Source organism: Amia ocellicauda, chromosome 19 (assembly GCF_036373705.1).
Source record: "Amia ocellicauda isolate fAmiCal2 chromosome 19, fAmiCal2.hap1, whole genome shotgun sequence".
Lineage (NCBI taxonomy): Eukaryota > Metazoa > Chordata > Actinopteri > Amiiformes > Amiidae > Amia > Amia ocellicauda.
Genome location: NC_089868.1, coordinates 21,223,143 through 21,245,206, shown reverse-complemented (window position 1 = coordinate 21,245,206; position 22,064 = coordinate 21,223,143). Strand labels below are relative to the sequence as shown.

Genomic DNA, 22,064 nt, shown 5'->3' with positions numbered 1-22,064 from the left:
ATAAATAAAATAAAATAAAAAAATATAAAACACTCATATCGTTTTCAAGTTTAACTTTCAGTTGCAATATGACCATTAAAAGAAAGATAAAAATACTTGGAAAAGCTGTCTGACTAGGCATAGCACTATAAACATTTATTGATTAAATACAAAAAATAGAGTAATGGAGCACATTAGCTTGGGGTGCCACGACATTTTCGGGGAAATCATGGCCCTGCCTCCCACTCCACACTAGATCCGGGCCTGTCTCTGAATCATGTCGCCAATTGGGAGATGCAAGATACAGAGTTACTTATCTCTGAGAGATGGTGTGCAGTTATAATAATGAGATCAAATTACCGGATAAATTACTGGGGTAGAGTAGAAAAGGACTTATTTGTGTGCAGATTGAATGTGTAAATGACCAAAGAGCGTGTCTCCATGTCCTTCAGCTCTTACGTACATTTTGTTACATACATTCATAGTTATTTAACATATATTTCCATGGTTTATATACAATCTATGGTTCTGTATGTACAGCACTTCTATAGTACACGATGGCTGCTTAGAATGGTCAACAAACGAGACTGCTGTCCTACACGGTTGCAGACTTTCCTGTACAATATAGTGCCAAAACATGCTTTAACCATAATTATTAAGATGCTGTTTATATTATGCAGTTTGTATTATTATTGGTGTACTTTCTTAAAACAATAAATGCTTCTTAATTCAGATTCAGATATTTTAAAATATGCATTTCAAGCACTAACATGTTTTTGTTTGTTTTTAATAAGAAAAGTCAGTTTTCATTTTCAGAAACTGTACTGGGACATATTTATTTAGCATGTCGTAAAAAACATTGCATAGTTGTTAACTCAGATGTACAGAGTTTGTTTGGGAGGGGATACTCAGAGCTGTTTAGTGTGACAAGCCTTTATACAAAACCACTCTTATTTTTAGTTTTTGGTTGAAGTAAAAGATAAGTTCTTAAATTATGATTTGCAAGATAGTTTGCAGATTTAAATATATCTGCATTAACATCTCATTGATGTATTTATGGTTAATATGCAAATCGTCATCGAGAGTTTTCTTTTTGAATGGAGGTGCTAACTCTATTCAAAACCCCTCAGCTGCTCTTTCATGACAAGGATTCAATAAGTGTTTTACCAGAACTGTAATTGTACTTTGTGGTTATTTAGCCTGTTTCCGAAAACACACTGTTAGTTCCTGTTCCTACATTTGTTTGACAGTGATCGTTAGTTTAAAAGAAATGTTAAGATTTTTGGACAAATACATATTTTAATTATCTTTGTTTGCAACAGTTGATTGATTTATTTCAGTTTTACGTAACAACAAAAATATATATACTGGTAAAAGTATTATTACATTGTACGTATAATTATATATAAATAGGTTACATAGAATACTTATATGTTATTTTGCCAAAGTTTTTAACCCGTATTTTTAACTCAAGGCGTCCTGTTAAAACCCCTAAAACAAACAAAACAACTTGATCTTTGCTTTCACTACTGGGTTGAAATTTACATAACGGAGGGGCAAAATGTGAATTCCAAAATGAATAATGCATGAAGTGCGAGACAGCTATTTTATCATCTGCACACTACAACACATGGGAGATTTGCTGGGCTTAGTCAAAGGAAAGAAAAGAGACAAAAGGCCGAAAAAGCTTGACACAATGATACAGTGTGGAACCAAACTCTTTTGATTCGGTTCTAAGCTTGCACTTGTGGTCTTTAAAGTAATGAGGCTCTGTTACCATGTCATTTACCTTATTAATAATAAAACAATTATCCCTGTAACTAATACACACAATTACTTAACAGTAAAACCCTGAGGTCATGTGTGTTCGTCTGACTGAATGATCATCCATGTTTGCAGGTGTGCACTTCGGATTGTAGGTGTTCTGAAAACGTTTTCTTCAAAACCATAACATTTGTTCCATGCTTATTTTAAGTGATAGGAAACTGTAACAGGTGCAGCAGATGTGAGTGAATAGTGGATAACTATTTTAAGATAATATTCAAATGAAAGAATTGTGGCATAGCAAAAAAAAAAAAAACTGAATTATGATACAGCTGAGCACTTTGCTTCATATACTGTATGTTTTGCTGAGTAGGGGATTACAGTAATGATAGCAAGATAAGAGCCTAGCTTCATTCGAATGGAGGCCAAGAAAGACAGATTAATAACCTACGGTGAGACCTCTTTTTAAAGGTCAGAATATTCCCCAGGGTGCAACAGCCACACTCCATAGCTTATGCCTTGTGTTTTTCATGTATCGAGTGTTTTATATCATTTCTGCAGTGTGTATATTTGTGTTTTCCAGAATTATTATTGAATACTGAAGGTCCAGAAACATGTTGATTCCTTATGAGCATTATTTAAAGCATAGATGGAATTAGAGCATAGATTTATTGAAGCCAGGAGATAATATAAGCATTTAGATAACCTACTGTATGCTTCTAACATTTAATGTATGTGTATTTAAGTTAGGAAGTGTACAATGCAGAGTGTCAGTATGATTATTAAAATTGCTGTAATTTAGGATAATTTAGAAACATGAAACCACACACAATGTTTATACTTCTTGGTGTAATTGATTTTTTCGTATCTTTATTTACTGCACAATGTGGGATTTTCTGCATGCTTGTGTACTGGGACAATTATGGAGGTGTAAATCAACATCAGACAGGACGACTGGCTCTGCACTTTCAAAGGAAACAGCAGGCTACAACATTTATTAGCAAAACTAACAGACGCTGCAGTTTTCAGATTAATAATGACCGTAATTAAATGGAGACATAACGAGGAAACAGAGAGCGCAAGGTTTTGAAGTTAAAACTATCTTTCAGTAACGGACCCTTCGTGTCTACAAGTCCTAGCAGACCCACCATTAATATAATTCAGATAATGGTTTGTTTAGAACTGTATGTAAAACAGGCCTGGAATACAGCTGTAATAATTTGTACATTATTTAATTACAGTGCTGCAGAAAGTGAAAATATTCCAGAGGGTGAGAAAACTGTGAGAAGGCACTTCATTATGCTGTTTTCTTGGGGGTATAACTTTGGTAAATAGAAATAAAAAAACAAATTAATCCAATTACAAATGTAGGATTTGTGAAAGTATGATCTGTTGTAATATAAGCCTACAGTAAAACCTACCATACATGTATTATGTTTAAAGGCAGAAATAAATTGAAAATGTCCCCCTTTTCCCTGCCCTTTTCTCTTTTTTCTTTTTTTCTTGAAGCTATTAAAAATGGTTGACCTAACGAAGGGAAAGTAATGGGTCTGATTTATCTCCTTTTCAGAGAGAATAACATTCAATGTGCATTCTCTGTTTAGGCTGTTTTACCATAGTTTCTCCATGACTAGAAAACCAAAAATACGTCACATCTGAGAAGGGGATTTATACTTTGAGACCTTTTCAAAGATTAGGGGCCAGATTAAATCAAAAATATAACCCACCCACTAATAGCAAACTATAAACCCGGACATCATAGCGGTTACATTTTATAATGTTACGTTACTATTAGATGAAAGTTGGATCTTACTAAAATTGAAGTCGCAACTGAGTAGAGTTGTGTAGTTTTCTATTTGGTGGGTAAAATTTTTGATTTAATCCCAACCGAAGAGCAACCATTATACATTTGAATGTGGTTGTATTCAATAATAATAATAATGAATATAGTTAATTAAAATCACAGTTGTAAATGTAAACCCCTACTCCGAACTCCGAAATAATAACAGATCCAAAACATCTCTACTGAAACAGGGAAGCAAGCCAACATCAGCCACACTGTTAGGCTAATGCTTAATAATATCCGGATCAAACGCTCCAGTTAATATACGAATGAAGGTGCTATCTGACAGGTTTCCTTTCATTAAACCTCAACAGATGCAGCTGCAGTGTTAAAGTGTCTAAACTCAAGAAGAAGGTGTAATTTTAACTGCATTTCGATGTAGCCTGTGTGCTTCTGCAGACTCTCGTTGACTATCAAGAACTTTATCTACATAATCGTCTGCAAATTTCACACCATGCATTATCAGGTTTCATCTGCCCAATTACACATCACATCTCAAAGGCTGGAAATTGATTATTTTATACATATTGGCTGATAAAACTAGGATCACAGTATACCTGAATCATTTAGTTTTAGCATTTTACTCTTTGTTCAGTCCCATACTTGGACTTGCAGTTTTTCAGAAAAGCCAGTCAATCCAATCTCCAAACTCCCTTTTCCACCACAAAATCATAACATTCATACTCATAGACATCCGCATCCTGAAACAAAAGGTGAAAAGGCAGGTTGATTACTTATTTTTTCATTCGTTTGGAGAAATATTCATAACAGTTTTGTTTTTTTAAGGCCTGTTTTTTCCTTGCAACATCCAGCTTGAAAAGTAAAATCCAAGATGGAAATGGACAAAAAAAAAAAATTAGAACAATATTTTTATTAGAATTTTAATTGCAGGTTTTTTTTTTGTAATTCATAGTGAGGTTCTTTGAATAATTATGCAAATCCACATCCACACGGAATTGAGAGAAGAAAAGGTTCTGGGTAAATTGGCTGGGTGTTGTGCATTTCCAAACACTGTTTAAAGGGTGGCTGAGCACATGAACAGTCTCCAAAGACTAACATGGCTTAACAATATCTAAGCTACATCAGTAATTATTACTACCAGTAGTATCATGTGTATAACGCATTTAATAGAGCTCTATACCTATTTGATGAGGAAAACACAAATTGATCTCTGAATGGGTTTAATATTCTGACTGCATGTTAAATAGGACAACTGCTGACCTTTTGTATCTGTTGTAGCACTAAATTATGTATTGCTTTTTAATGAGAGGAGCTAAATACATTTGCTTCACATTGTAAAACCAGTAGAAACTTAAAGGATGATCACGATGTATGTGCTTTTGTCTTGCTATGGCTGTAATCATCAGTGACACAGATTCAATTGGTTTCTTGTTTAAAGCTAAAATTATTCATAAATAATTTCTGTTTATTTTTATTTTTTTGTTGTTGCTATAGATTACAATGGTGTCAGTGAAAAAAACTCCCCATGATACAATTAAATTATTCTGCAGCCAATTTACTATGCTTATCTCTTCTTGACCCATAATGTCTCATGAATGACGAATAAATCCGAGTTGACGTTTTATTAACTGTTTTAATTTCCTCAGCATTTCCTGATTAGTTTAATTTCACTATAACTCTTCTGAATATCTCAGATCTGTGCTCATCTGTCATGTTATAAAACCTAAATCCATTTAGATGTTGTAACATAACGTGAATGACAAAGTGGTGGGCCAGCATCTAATATTGCATGTGGGACTTGTGATTGGCACGTTTGGATTTAGTCTGGGCCTTAGTGTGCAAATATGGATTTTATACACACTACTGTCATGTAAAATCAATACATTCATCACCTGAAGAAAAGCATAGTCCCAGTAGTTGGGTTAGTACACAAATTCTGGCTCTTACCAACTGCCAGATGTAACTTACAAACACAGTACTTTATGACAATGTAACAAAATAGGAAATTATACAAGTGTAACGTTTCCAACAATCCTCAACACAGCTTGATTTATATTTTTAAAAACAATAATTTGTTGAGATCTTCAGAATTGATTATAGAACATTTTAAGAATTAACACATTCAAACATAACTATTGCCAAAATGAGTCCTTTTTCTTAAAACAATCCCCACAGACCTGTACAGGGACGAGGAACGCTCTTCCCATCGGATTCACGTGCGGCGACTTTTGTCACAGTTACCAAGGAAAATGACCTTCAGTCCCCGAGGGATCAAGATGCAGCTCGGCAAGATGGTCCAGGGTGTTATTTTGATAATTTGCTGGGCCACAAATTAAATATTTACAGTTGCACTTACCATTCAAGCCAAAACACACCATTTATCTCGTACTGTATTTCTTAATAGCCAAATTTGCGATGACTTTTTTTTTTCTTGCACGAACTGTCAATTCAAACAGTGTTTCCCAGACATTTGACTTGCGTTGTATGTCAAGAGCTTTTTAAAAAGTATTTTAAAATATAATTTTCCAAAATAACACTAACGTGCCTTTTTATGCTGAGAGGTTTATCTAGAAACCTCTCTTAGTTTAATGTCAACCATCTGGTAGAATATATCATTTTGACAAAATCCCACTTAAGCCACGTGGTCGCTGTGCAGACTTAACACCAAGAGCATATCGCTGTCATGTTGTTATCATTCCTTAGTCCTTTTTCAGATTATATCAATGTTTTACAAAATGATAGTTTTGTCACGCGGGAAAATAAATAAAAACTGAATGGAAATCAAAAGCTAGATGCACATGCTCTACAAACACGCACCAGAGTTGGATTTGAATTCTGGTTACTTACTTGGACAGGTTATTATTGTCACCCACTGCCTAGATCATACTGCTTTTGTTTCTGATATTGGTTTTAAGATAATATGATAATATGATAACCATGATAATATAAAGAATAATGCGGTGCATACCATGCCCAACATTGGTATTTGATATTTGACTACAACGAGAATATGATTTAACTTTTTTAGACCATCTGTATTTATGTACATATAAATCAGCCGTAGAAACTATTCTAACATGTGTTGACAGTTGACAGAAACAAATACATTATTATATATTATTGGCTATACCTTTATAAGCCTCTTATAATGAAAACACAAAGAAATTCATTATACTATCACTGAGAAGTTGAGAAATGATCCCCCTCCAAAAGATGGGATGAAATATTTTGTTTTCATGCAGAAAAGCAAAGCACTTGTCTTTGCCTTTTAAGACTTGCTCCAGTTCATTTGAATTCGCTCTACATGAAAGCTGAGGGAGTGATATTGGCGTAGCATTATCAAGTGGTCCCAGAGAAAAGAAAAGATATATTGCTTGAAGCAGTTGAGTAAGCTTTACTTAAAATAGCTTGCAATTGTCCATTGAAAAAGCAATCTTGGAGCCCTTCGGAGTATTAAACAAGCCTTATATTATACAGTTCTGTGTAGAAATAGTGTCCTACTCTGGGCGGGGGTAATGGATCAAAGACAGTAATTGAAGTCTACAGTATACGGATTAGCATAGTGTCTTTCATCCCTAGTATTTTTCATATTGTTGACGTATGGTGAATCTAAAGTAATTACTAAAATGTATTGAGATGTTATAACATGCTAATAATATAAGACAATTGTGTTTGTTGATGGTTCAATTATCTTTCTTGCGGTTGGCCTCCCTGTCTCTTCCATTTCCCAGCCTACATGTCTGATGGTCTTCTGTCACTATTCAAACATTTGTGAAAATGAAGTTTGGTGTTTTTCTAGGCAGGCACCAGCTGACCTGTTTCTGAATGCCTGCTCGAGCTGTGGCGAGAGTGTGAGTTATTATAATTAATTTAAAGCAGCCTTTCAGAAACCAGGATGGGGTTGGAGAGGCAAAATATACTATTCTCTTTTTCACTGAGAGGACCCAGTGGGTTTACTTAAGAGGACGATAGCGCCGAAGTTAAAAGTTGAATACATTATTGATAAATGATAAAGGTTTACACATGTAACTACTATCTTTGTCTTTGTTCTCTGCCATCACAGCAGCTCTTTAAGGAGGAAATGGTTATGGCAGCCAGTGTCAAGGACTGCTCAAGCAGACAGATTGTAATTGCTCTGAGAAACCCTAGTTTATATGTTTGAAGTGTCTCTTCTCAAGAGGGCTTCTTTCTTCTGACTTGCGCTATGATGTGCTTATCTACCATATTTTTTAAGTGTATGCTTTCTATTCCTGTCTGAAATCGCTTTTAGGCAGGCGAAGTGACAAGAAAAAGGTCTGGCTTAATTTCTCTTCACAAGTATACAATTATACAATCCACTTGACACTAGTGTAGAAATCTTGCTATTTTATCAAAGTTTTAACCTTATTTTATTTTGGCTGACATACCGGTTGGTGTTTTTTTTTTATATAGTCTTTTTATTTTACATATGTCCTCCCTTCCCAGGAATGTTATTCTACTCAGGCTGGGATTTGTTTGAGAATACCAATTTGTGTCATTGTTTCATATCTAATATAAAGTACAGAATCATTCTGAATAAGCACCACGTTCTCTCAAAATGCCATAAACGGGGTAAACGTCGATGTAGGCCCCCCAAGTCTGCATTGACCTGAACTCCCTCTTTTATCTGCAAGATTCCCTTTGCACAACAATTTCATGACAATGACAGTAGGATCGACAGTGAAGTGTGTTTTTGTGGCGAGGGTGAGATTCCCCAGCCAAGGTGACCACACCCAATCCTCGGGGTTGTGTTCGGTCAGGGTTGTGTCGCCATTATGAAACCCTTACCAGAGTCAGCCTGAATTGGAATCTGTGTTCTGTGGGATTCAACCCCCAGCCTGGGTGGTGACTCTTGCTCAGTAAATCAATATCTCCAAATGATCTTGTAACTGTGTAATGCCTGGCTGAAACATAATGAGAAAGAATGCACTATCCACTAGTGTATAATAATCAACTTTGTGTGGCGTAAAACAGAACAGGACGTTATAGTATATGCTCTTCTATAAGCATGATAATATTTCTTTTTTAATTTTACACAATTTGTGCCTAAAAATGTACTTAATCTGTCAGGTGCCAGATATCATGGTAACCTTATGCTGTGCCAAAGTGGGAGAGAGAAAATACTAATTTTAAAATCTTTCTTGAAACTTTGATGAAAATGAAAGTTTAACCTATGTGACAGCTGTATTTATTTAATCATTATTTTCTTACTGTGATAAGCACAACGTATGAAGTGTGATTTATGGATCTGACTTAGCCGCTGAACCGGATTGGGATTTGCACTTTGGGGGCAATTATGCTATTAAATATCGGTGAAGTGGAGTTTTTGGAATGCCCTCAGTACAGTTGAATCAATTTGTCTCTAAACACACAACCGTTCATTTCCTTTTGTGATGTACCATACTTTAGAAGTATTTTTACTCATCATTCATCCTGTGCTAATGAAAAAAAAATGTATTTCCTTCCTTAGTTAATTAACCTTTACTGATGCATGATTTGTTAGTGTCAAACCACATCTATATATATAACAGTAGTTTTATATCAGTTCAAGCCATAAGTGGATTTTAAGGGAGTTGCTGTTGATAAATATTGATCTGTGATCCTTTAAATCAAAACTACTCTAATTTATGGTAGTTTACTTAGACTTGGACATCAAAACCATGGGCAGACATGGAGGTTCACAGAAGCTATACATTCATATAAAATATGTTCTTTACATCAAATTGAGTGTTTATATATTAATTCATTAAAAAAAATCATGAATAATTTTAGAAAGATCGTAAATGGACTTCACGTATTAGTTTCCATAGGGGGTTACATGGTATACATTCAATGACAGCATCTTTGTGTCTATAATTGTGTACTTCACACACATAATATAAAAAGTTGTGTATGTTGAGTCATCAGTGATTTCACAGAGCCATGTTTAAATGTAAAAATAGGCGGCTGCATCATCTTCTCAGGTGGAAAAGCAATCAGCTGTAGGTGTTTCTTGTAAATCACCATCTGTGTAACATACACACAACAAATGGAAAAAAAGCCTCAGCCGTTCATGAAATTCTCATCAAATGTTTCACAATGTTTTAAACCGTTTTGTGAAATGATCTGACCTTGTGGGATATAGGCAGTAGCTGACTGTACCCATGTGTGATGCTGCAACACACTTACACAGCAAGTTCGCAGACTGCTCTCCTCTGATAATGATCCTATTGGGAATGATAAATACTCTGGGGCGTCTACAAGATATGCCTCTTGATAAAGTGGAATGCATAGCAATTGCAAACTAAATAACTAAATAAACTAAATAGGCTTGATAGCTCTCTTGTCTTATCATTAATTCATCTCTCCTCCAGCCTCATTCTGTCCGGCTACCGTGCAGCCAAGGATGTAAGTCATTTCAGTTAATAAAGTCAGATACTGTAAAGGGCCAAATCATATTTAATTTACAATCCAAATAGCTCATACAGAGTCTTCGAAACATAATATGAACATGTTTGTATTTCTATATATTCTACAAGGTTGTTTGAATAACATAACTAGGTATTTCTGGAATTTGTTTAAAGCCTGTCGTGCAAGCAAACGTGGAAATCTCAGACAGATTAGCGGTTTACTGGGATTCACTGTGATTTGGGCCTAATAATAGATTTTGATAAGCAAATGCTAAGTAAACAGAGCTCTTAACAAGGCAGTTAATTGCAGTTGTCATAATCAATACAGCTATAGTAAATGATTATATTACATTTTTAATTGGCTGGTTTTAGTTTGCTAACCTATTGATCTCCTTTTTTCTCTTCAAATCTTCATTGGCAGTGCTGCTTCACTTCCAAGGAAAGGTCCAAATGATCTCCAAACGTGTTTTACAATCTCTTCACAGTGGGAGAATTACAGCAGTCGCATAATGTTGTCAATTAAGCTCAGTTTCCTTCTGTTAAAGACCTTTGCTTTTGCTTTATGTTTGACATCTTCTCAGTGTAGGACAATATAGTTTGTTGTGTCAGGGAGTTCGGAGATACAGTCCTAGTCTCGGCATGCTTGTACGGGCTCATGAATAATATTTAAGTAGATTTCAACCCTAGAAACCCTATTAAAACAAAGGAGTATCTTACTTTTTAGATTGGTAGTTCTTATGGCTCCCTTAATGACACTGTTAACCACATTTACTAATGATACTGATGAACTTTTATGTAGGCGTTTTATGTGGGTAACCCAGCTTGTAAGAGAAAGTGTTTTCTGTCGCTAGTCTGAATTTATTGTGCTGTTGAACATTACCAGTACCCAGTCTGTTTGTTTCCCTAGGTGCCATGTGAACAAAATAAAGCAAACTAAAAGCCGCACTAAAAAGGATAGCTTACCAGTGTGGTAATAGTAATGCTGTAATTGCTGATCAAAGCAATATCATACTGAACAAATAATGGGCCGGATTAAATCAAAAGTTTGATCCACCTGCTAATAGAAAACTACAGAACTGTACTCAGTTGTGGCTTCATTTTTTGTAAGATGCCAATTTCTTCTAATCAGAAATGTAACTGCTATCATGTGCAGGTTTGTAGTTGTCTATTAGCATGTGGGTCCAAGTTTTGATTTAATCCGTCCCAATGTTTTACTGCAAGGCATGCAAGTCATATTATTAAAGTGTGATAAGATAGCAACGTGGTACCATCAGACAGTCAACAGTAATTTTAGTTTGTTTGGAGTCTTTTGTTTTGATGTGATCACAATAGAGGTGACATTTCTCTCAGGGTACTGAAGTTAATTCTCCTGAAAGACATTGATGTGACTTGAGCACTACATTGAAGCACCATAATGTCATCTGGAGTTCGGAGGTTGTGTCCAGAAAGTTGTTTACTGTTGTTTCGTGTTTTTAAAAGACTGCTTAGTGGGTGATGTTTCGTTAGATATCTCCCGATCTAATTACAAATAGACTATCTAGTGAATACAGTGTCACTCACAATCTCTCTCTCTCTCCCTCAGTTTCTCTGCTTGAAGAATATCAGGACATTCCTAACAGCGTGCTGTGAAATATTTTCCATGAAGAAAAGTGAACTGTTCGAGGCTTTCGACTTGTTTGATGTTCGGGATTTTGCAAAGGTAAGAACGTGAATAAGTTAATTTATTATTATGATTTTATTTTTGGACTGCATTATACACTTTGTGTGGTCTTTATTAGCTAACACATTGGCAGTAATAATAATCAAGCCTAATATCCACTATGTAGAGAGTAAGTGCATGATATATACTGATATAAGCATTAGCCTATATGTTCCTACCTATTGACAACCTGTATAGTGTTTTGGAAAATTACAAATATTAGCATATGAACACAAAGGTGCCCTACATTGTGTACCAACTTTGGAAAATCAGTCCCTTTGTCTTTATCTATGTCTGCGCTGATTACACGGGCCTCTGATCTACTCTCCGCTGTGCAAAAACATTCACAGTTCTCGTACCCCACTGACAATTTAATAAAGTCCCAAGTGAGCTTTAATTAAAGATGACCTCCATATTCCTCATCGCTCAGCCCTGCACTGTGTGGGACGAGTTGGTCTGATTAGCGTGGCTCATTGCGATGGTGGCTCCTGAAAGATGTGGGTCATGTGGGTGGGGGCAGATATGAGAAGGGCACACATGGGGGCTGGGCGAGGAGGGCCCTGTTGACTCGTGAATTACAGCAGCTGTCTGTCTACAGACAACAGCAACACTGGGCGGCATGCTCCAATCAATGCTGTCCCGCCGCTCTCGGTTTGGGACGGTCAACGCGACACATAAACGACTCTCCCGCAGCTCACCTGTTTCCTTTTCCTGTCTTTTCCTGAATCATCTTCAGCTGTGAATGTGAACTCTGTAAATGCCAGAATAAACAACACAGTCTGCATGAGATCTCTGGGTTTGTCTCTGTACCGACTTCCTATTGGGAAATTAATCAATATTCAGTTGTTTGTGACATACTTTCAAAGAGAAGATGTGTTTTTGGTTGGTTTAGCTGTTTTTAGTTGATTTCATAAATTAGTTTCACTTCACAGTGTAGATATTTGTTCTGTTTTCTGCTTAGAACTGAAAATAATCATTCTGGTTTATATTATGGATGGTTATCAGCAGGCCTTCTATAATATTTATCTTGTTCCATAATTCTTGTCATGAGTCTCAATAAAACTATTCCATAAAGTCATATGCATTATGGGACTGATTCAACTAGGATTTGTTTCTTATATAAATAAAAACAGAGTGCAGTAATGCAGAGACTGATTTTCGGCAAAAGCTGCTGTATATTCTAGTCATTATTTACTAGTGTCTATATTCCAGCAACACTTGTGTTTTATGTCCCTCCCCCTGCAGTGTGTTCTCCCAAGGTCATCTGTAATCAATATCATACTAATTTGCATGGCTTGCACCAACCCCATTATAGCACATTTAAAGATTTTGCTAAATGCTGGGAACCTTCCCTTGCATCATGTAATAAGATAGGTTAAAATGTTGCAAAGGCAGTGTTCTTTGAAAAATTCAATTTACCTCATTGCTTATGTGATTCCAATGCAGAGTATGACTTGATTATAGTCTGCTGCACAGGCTTGAATGCATTTGGTATGATGCCGATCATATTAAGAAACAGCAGCTCTGAGAATGCCTTAAGAAGATTATAACGGTATCATGCACAGAATCATGCTTGGTTAAAATGACCTTGAAATGCTCAAATGCTTGTGGTATTGATATATAAATATAAGCTTTTGTATAAAGATAAAACAAAAAACAAATGTATTTTGGTTTTTAAAAAACGTTTTTTTGTTTTTTTCTTATTGTCGAAATCTCCTCAAAGCTGCTGTTTTTCAGAAGCATAAAACTTATTGATTAGATGCTGTTCTATATACAGTATATTGCTTTTTATTTCTGGAAGGATATATACATAAAGCAATGAAACATGTTTATTAACATATCTCCCTTGTGGAGAGATTTTAATTTTCATTCAGACCTGCATCTCTTTATTTTTGTAGCTTGTCATGGGATTTGCCCCTGTCTCATTTAATCATAACAATCAAGAACGAGATCACATGCTATATTGAGTAAGTGTATCGATTCAATTGGGCCTCCTGTTAAATTCCCTGTTGGATGATATACATTTAGCTGAATCTATTAGATCCGAATTGTGAAGTTTTATCAATAGTAATAGCAATACTAATCATAGTATTAAAGAGATTCTTACATTTACTTGCTATTTAATGTGCACTTTGTGAGGTTATGGAATGGGCCTTGTTCTGCATGTCCAGTAAATTGTTAGACTCATCAAGTTTATACTTTAGGTTTCTCTTTTCCCTTCTGAAGGCTGGTCACAGCTGTTCTTCCATCCTCATAAAGGTTTATTTCAGCGATTACATTGTGCCTGAGCTCATTCATTTACCAGGCTATTAAAACAGCAAATATTTAGTTCTAAATACCTTTTCCCGTAATTAAAAACATCTGGATCATGCATTTCCTAATCAAAGGCAATTCGCAAAACAAATGCAACAACACACCCATTGTTTTTTGTCCCTGTACAAGCTGAGAAAAACTATTTATATAGAACCATTTCTACTCAGTAATTCCAACCATTTACATAGGTGTTTAATTGAGGTGAATCAATTTCCTGGCCAGTGTCTGACACGTAAATGTGTCAAGAGTCTATGCATCTCTTTTGCAGAGATCTCATTAACCTCTTCAATACATATGCTTGGAAAATACCTTCATTGCATTATTGCTCTTGTTGTGGATCAGGACATCCATCTTCACAGTAGAATAAGGTAATCTACCAACCTGAATTCTACTTTAATTAAGGCAAACCCAGCTATGTCCTGACAGGTGGAAAAGGAGGTCAATGTCTAATGGCAGCTTATAATTCTTGTTAATGACACCAAGGTTGCCCCTTTTGGAAAAGGCCTCCACAATGCAGAGTAATCATTTTTAATTCTTACTGTAAATTAAATGCTGAGCTTAACTGGGTGAATAGACGAAGGTCTTTAAAAGAAGCAGCTGTGTAGTTCAGTGGCATTTCCTGCCCTAAAATTGAATTTCCCCACTGTGCGTGCTTTAAATATGTAATCCCTGGAAACGGCTATCAATAATATGACAGGAGAATAACAAATATAAACTCTGAATTTCACTCTTTTCAGCGCAGTTTAACGCAAAACCAATAAATACATCTGATGAGGTGCTGTCTTGTCTTTTGAAGATCTATTGAAAACACAGCCACATTACGATTTGAATTCGTTACTCAATGTCTACGTGTTTCCACGAATCCTTCCACTTCCTCACTTGTATTGATGATCTTTAATATTGTTCGCATAATGGCGGTTAGGCTATTGTGTTATGAACTGGACATTTAGGTTGATTGCGTGTGACAGCTTTGTAGAATGAAGGTGGTTCTTTGTCTGAGAGGGTTCTAAGTAATGTCCAAGCATTTCCACTATTGCTACTTTACATGACATCACTTTAAGATATTTCGCTGGAGAATCATCAATGTGTTGTGAGAATGGCTGTAGCTCATCACAGCCTTAAGGCGACAGTTAGATATAGGACACGGAGAGCATAAGAGCAGTCTGCTGTGAAAGTGGCTATTACATGCCGAAGTACACCAAGGGTTAACTTAAGAAACATCTGTCCAAGCGTTTGATTTCAACAGTTAAATATAATACAATTAGTGAAGGGGAAGAAAATCAATAGATCCTCTCTGCTGCTGGCTTCTGAGTGCTTTTCGGTGCTGTGTTAATGCAGACATGTTTGATTCACCTTTTACCGTCAAGATATCTTATAACAAATTACATGTAATAGATACCTTAAAGATAACTGGTACCTTGATGTGCGTCAGAGTAATGGATGTGCTCCAGAGGTGTACTTAGACATTGACTAGGCTTCTTCAGGGTGCGTATTTGCAGAGACACAGACAATCACACACAGAAGATATTATTAAAGATCAACAAGGACGCACATGTGTTCTTTACCGGAAAGAGTCTGACACTAGCTGACCACTATGAGTATACTGTCTATTTTGGTGTATTATTTTCATTTTAAGAGTACATTGCTAACTGTCCACGATATTCTTTTTGTTTGAGCTTGATTTTTTGCTATTTATCATAATAATATATAATATATAAATTGTACTAAAATAACCTATTCTTCTGCATTTCTAAAATAGTTGGGAAGAACTTTATTTTTCACGTCTCCTTTATATAGTTTATGGGGGAGAAGGCCTACTTGTAATTTTTTAGGAATTTGAAGTATAGGATTTTCATTCTTTATAATCCAACTACTTCTTACTTAGACACCTAAATTTGACAAGCGTCCAGATTACTGCTATTCTTTTACAGATCTATGTGTCAAAGGTTTCGGTTTCTTTAAATTTTGCATCATGTTACACACTTTCAATGTTTGCAGCAGCACTTCCTCAGGAGTCAGTTTTGCCCGTAGTGTCTCATTATCAGAGCCATTATTTTGTAATTGCAGTTTGTGGAGGGGCATTTAGCAGATAGATTCAACCAAAGCTGTGGTGAATGTTTTGTTTGAAAAGATGGAATATAAAACACAACGGTTTGTTCAAAGCCCTATTTGACTTGCTGTGTGACTCCCTGGCGGGTTGTAGTGGAGGAGAGCAGGGTCTGTGTTTATTTGCAGCGCAGAAGAAAGGGAAGTAGCTCATTTTGCAAGTATGGCAAATCAGTTAACAGTGCTTCTCTTATCCTAGGAAAAATTATGTAATACAGAAGAGATTGTGCACTTTATTTTGTAGCCCAAAATAAAAAGATTTAGTTTCTGAGTCTGTTTGCCATATTGATCTCATCATGACAAAAGTACCTGTTTGTATAGACAGAGGTATACTGACTAGTGTTTAAAACTGCTGCTACAGTTGACACTGATGTAAGCAGATACATTTATAAAATAATGTTACTTATAAGCAGTATCTTTTGTTCTGAATGCCTTAGTGGTAAAACGATTACTGTTTTTGTCTTTGGCAATGCTGAAGCATTTGTCGGATACGTGCATGTTTTAGTACATGATGTCTAGCATTCAAATCTACATATAGGTAGTTAACAACTCATTCTACTATCTGTAATCATAAAATAAGCCCTTTAAGGCAGTTATAGGTCAACGCTAGCTGAACTTCTACACAGTGTGTGCTCTGCCTGTTTCAGCCGATCAGGATTTTGACACAGTAGGCTTGGAAAAGCAATGTTCCTTCCCTTTCCTGTTCCTCTTGACTGCTTGCGATTCATTTCTGAGACCTGCATCGTGTTCTTACTCATACGTCCTGTGACAGACCCTTGGGCTGAGAGATCGCACTTGGTTCCTTGTAACACTTTTTTTTCTTTTCTTTTTTTTTTTTAAGTGCTTGCTGCTTGCTGGTTACAAACAGCTTTATTGACCAACATAAACAATGCGAAAAAGGGAGATGCAACCAAGATGTGGGGAAAAAGAGAGTTATTTTTTTCCCCTTCACTTTAGTACATTTTAGGTGGAGCTAAAGTGAGAAAGTGTCTGATTTGTGTTTGATCTGTCTCTGTTAAATTTTAGTGACACTAGGACTGATGGGCAATTTTTGTTTTGTGTTGGCTGACTTTACTTTTCGATCACTGGAACATAGCATTGTGCAGTGCCTTGTAGTGCATGTACACATATATAGGCCTTATATGTGCTTAATGAGCCTAAATAAAACCAACACATATAGTTACAGTACAGGGGAAGTAATCCAAAAGTAATCACAAATCATGTCATGCGATCTGTGTTTCGTTTAACAAGAAAGAGGAATGGGAAAAAGTGTGGAGGCAGGACATGAAAACAAACTTAAAAGTGTATAAAGATGACTGCATCCGGAGATAAAAAATATATCAAATTAAGCTCACATTCTAAGAAGTTGTTAATATACTGTTGTGTTGCAATGCTCTATACAGGACCTCATGAAACTTGTTGGCGTTAATTAATGGCAGCAGTACAGGTTCCCTACAACCCCCCATATCAGATCCTCTCAGTGCTGCTTGCTTTTCTTTGGTGACCCCTCCCTTGGGGCAGCTTTTCAACCATATCTAATTGTAGTATTTTCATATTCAATTTATGTTTCTGCTGTGTATGTTTCAGAAAGCCATGTCCACATCTCCTGTTGCACGTGTCCATTACGGTCCAAAGGTTTATCTCTGAAATTGAGCTGTAAATGCCATTTTTTGGTTTTGTTATGAAACCGAAAGTCTTTTCTAAACTTTTGATGTTTATTTTTAACTGAGTTTGTGACGGCAACACATTTAAAGAAACAAGGCATAAAAAATGCATCATTGGAAATCTCTTGAGTCCAGTTTCATTTTGTCCAAAGTAGTGGATCTTGACAAAGCATCACAAAGTTTTTAAATCCTTGACCTCATTCCGGCGCTTACTCAAGACGCATCTTTTCCGACAGTACTTGTAATATTAGTCCTCTATCCCTGCTAGATAGCATTAGATAGCTTATTATGCTCCTCGCGTTCTTCGTGTTTTCCTCCTTGCTCCCTTTCCCATGGCCCTTGACTGTGACCCTACATCTTGACAGCACTTAGCTTTCACTGTCCAGGATGTAGGAAGTCTCTTACTGTACTTGTGTAAATTGTAAATTGAAATTTGTAAAATGTATTATTTTGAATTGCTATGTTTTAGCTAAATTGAATTTGTAATGATGATGCCTTGTACTTGACTGTATTTTTGCACTTATGTTGTAAGTTGCCCTGGATAAGGGCGTCTGCCAAGAAATACAAATAATAATAATAATAATAATAATAATAATAATAATAATAATAATAATAATAATAAAAAACTTAAGAATATGCCCCTTGTACATTGACTGTGCTGTAGAATTTGTACAATTTCTAATATCTTTGAGCTTGTGTGGTCATTCTGTGCCACATTATTTCTCTAAATCCTCCCACTATCCCTGTAATCCCCACTACACTGTAAGACAGGACAGGGTTTTAAAATTACCACTACCGATTTCAAAGCTTGAACACTCGATTAATACTTTCATTTCATTCAGTGTGAGGGCCGTTTTAAAACCCTGTCCTGCCTTAAAGTGTCCTGGGGATTATGGGGCCATTTGGTAGGTTAAATTGTAAATGTATGAAGATGAATTACACTTCAGCAATATAAAGAAAGCACATTGTCCATTTTGTCAATTCACACAGGCAAGTTAAGAGTCAAGGTCATGGACTATTATTTCTAGAAAGGAGGCAGTTACTCAGGGACGGTGTGAGGGTAACTGGTCCCCTAGGCCAACTGCCACCAAGGCCCCCTCATTCCAGTTGCACTTAAATTAAACATCTTAAATGTTTTATGCTTTTCATTAACCCTATGAAAATGCAATACACATTTACACTGAACAATGACTCATAACTTACTATGTTACATATACAAAATAAATAAGGACATTCTAGTTCGTTTTGAAACTATTTTTTCCAAAGTTTGAACTTTTCCTTTCTTGCTTTTTGGTTTGCAAATTCGACCACAAGTTCCTTAAGACAAACCGATCCATCAGTTTTGTTTTCTATTGCCAGCCCAGCTAGTCTCTCTGGTGACACTGAAGATCGTACAAATCACGTAACAGTTGAAGATCAATCAAGTAGAAAAAATACCAAACTTCACACGTGTCTGCTATCGCCGGTACAGAGGCACTTAACAAATTAATCTGTCCGCAACTGGTTGAATCATAATGAGTGAACGAATCAAAAAGAAAACAGGAAATATAAAAATATAGACAGTACCAACATGCGTATAACTTTAAATGTGTGGCACATGCACCCCAGTGCCAAGCGAAGTCATAATGGAATGATATTTTGCCCATTTGTGGCATCCTTTACATTATTCATGCATATAAATGTATGCCAATGTTTTTTTTAAGCAGCTTATTATTTAATTAGTTTGCTTTTTTGGGAATGAAACAGAAAACAAACAAAAATCATCAACACAGTATTCTGGTATGTTGGTTATGGATTGACTGTGTGTATGTGTGTGTGTGTGTACAGGACAGTAAAACGTAAGATATTTTCGGTTCTTTCTTCCTTAGGCTGTATAAGCCATTCAGTGGTACTGAAAGCCAATAACAATGGCAAACAGGTACAATTATCCACTAATGGATGCTTTTAACGATGCCTTTAAAAGTCACTTCATAAAGCGCCTGTTTTCAATGGCTAAGCTTTGGATACCATTGAATCGAGTTTTCTTTCCAAAAAGATTAATGTAACAATCAAACTGATTGCTTTGAAGGTGGACATGTTCAGTTAGCTCTTATGACATAGCAAATGCAATAACCTGTAAGCTAGTTACTTAAGCGAAATAACAGTAAATAGAAATAATTTTAAAATGCATAAAATCAGCTTTTAAAAACTTGCATTATTTTAGACGTATTTTTTTCTTCACCTTTTTACTGAATCCAAAATCTAGCATTCAATGTAGTGAAATAATGCAGAGTAATGTTTGCACAGCTGATGTGAATCAAGTTTATAGGGGGCTGCCCCAATATGTTAAAGCAAGGACGGTCTGCAGCTGTAATTGTAATCTGGATGCTGCAATGTGTGAAGGTAGTTTCACTCAGTCCTCAGTCCTTTTCAGTGTTGTGAACAGATATTTCCCCAAACTGTTAATAATTTATTTCCCAACATCTTAAAATGTCGAATAAAATCCTCATTTATCACACTCGCTGCGTGTTGTCAGGGCCTACCACTCCTGAGAGGGACTATATGGAAGTAATAATAGAAAAATGCTTGTTAACATTTTTCAGCATATGAGCAGAACAGAGTTTATTACAGGAAGGTGCGTAGTGTTCATTTGATGGATAATTATGGAATGAGCCACATGTAATGAGAGGAGTCAGTGCAACCATGCACACACACACACAAATGAAATGAACTTTGCAGGGGTGACGTGGGAAGGAGAACCTGTAGGTTGAAGAAAGTAGAAACATCTTTGGGAGGCCTTCACCCAGCAGTGGATCGATATAGGCTGATGATGATGGTATATCTATCTTTCTTTGAACAATACTGTGGAAAGCAGTACTGTCTGAACACTGGATTATAGTCTGTGAGGGGTGAAGGCTGCATCTGCTATAACCGTTCTGTTTCTAGGCATGGTGGGTGGGCTGTGGCATTCTGCGGCAATGGTCCATATCACACGTCCTCCCCCTTTCGACCTTCACAGTAGGATAGTGTTTTAGCATGAAACCAGTGGCCTGGCACACAGCACTCTTCCTGTTAAAAGCAAGAACGTATTACAATAAGATCAGGGAGAATAGTTGAGGTTCAGTGAATTAAAAAAAAATCACAAATATTAATAGGACACTGATTTGAAGTCAGATCAAAAGGAACGTGCTTTGAGACAACCTCATGAATCGGAATTGAGCACGGTTCTGGATTTAGTTCTATGCTTGTTTCCGCAGAGTACCCATTTTTTTATCTTGTTCATACTATTAACCTGGTTTTGAAACACAGTACTGGAAGATTGTGGATATTAGCATGATCCATACTGCACTGTGCTAGTTTCTGCCCTAAATGTCTCCAGACCAAGACGGGCAACAAATCAAATCTTTGTCCCACCTGGCAGTGGAAAAACACAAATGAAAAACACTGTATTGAGAATTGCATTTGCATTGGGAGGGAAGTAGGAATCCTCTGTCAGACGGTCATGAGTCAAGGTCCTAGGCAGAAGCCATTCAAAGCAAAAGGGTCTAGAAACCAAACACGGGGCGAAATATAAACCAGATAGCAAAGGAATGGAATAACAGAGGTACAAAGAGGACAAGGCAATAATCAAAGTCAGTCGGTAGGTAAGTAACATCTGGGGTGAGCTTAGGGAAGTTCATGCAAGAAACATGCTTTTCTTCTATAATGAAATAAATAAATAAATATAAACTTGTTTTGTCATCATGTTAGAAGTGGTTATGGTCAGCAAATTAATCTCGTGTAATATGACTAATGGAAATATATTTCAAAGGGTTATTTTTGGTTATGCTTTCATGTAATACTTAATCCACAACCTTGGAGCTGTGCATTCAAGAATTGACCAATTGCAACAGGACACAATTATTAATTTATTATAGGTCAAGTTCTTATTGAGTAAACAATTAGTTTAGTTTCAGTTGTTTGGGCGGATGTTCGGGAGCTCAGAAAATCAAGTCTCTGATTCTAATGTGCTCATCTTTGTTAATGTGCTTGGTCTCATATTGCAATAAGGCTTACAGTTATATTATATATATACAGCTCTGGAAAAAATGAAGAGACTTGGAGTAAGTTTAGAAATCAATGTTAAGTGGTCTCTATTTTTTTCCAGAGCTGTATATAGGTTATATGTGCCATATTTATGCTGGAAACATGCCTAATTGTACCTATCCAAAACTGAGATTTAAACTGAAATTAAGTATTTCACTCAGACTGAAATGTATGCCTTTTCATGTCTTTTCAGTCACAGATTGTGATACCTAATGATACAACTCTCTACTTTCAGTAAAATCCCTAACCTACTTACAAATCTC

The 22,064-nt window shown here is 36.1% G+C and overlaps 1 protein-coding gene across 1 annotated transcript in view; it reads left to right on the top strand.

Annotated features, from left to right (window-relative positions):
- Nucleotides 1–22,064, top strand: part of vav3a (vav 3 guanine nucleotide exchange factor a) — a 68,264-nt gene that overhangs the window by 1,940 nt on the left and 44,260 nt on the right. The window contains exon 2 of the mRNA XM_066691896.1: nt 11,537–11,653. Within this exon, the coding sequence (XP_066547993.1) occupies nt 11,537–11,653 (117 nt within the window). The remainder of the gene's footprint in view (nt 1–11,536; nt 11,654–22,064) is intronic.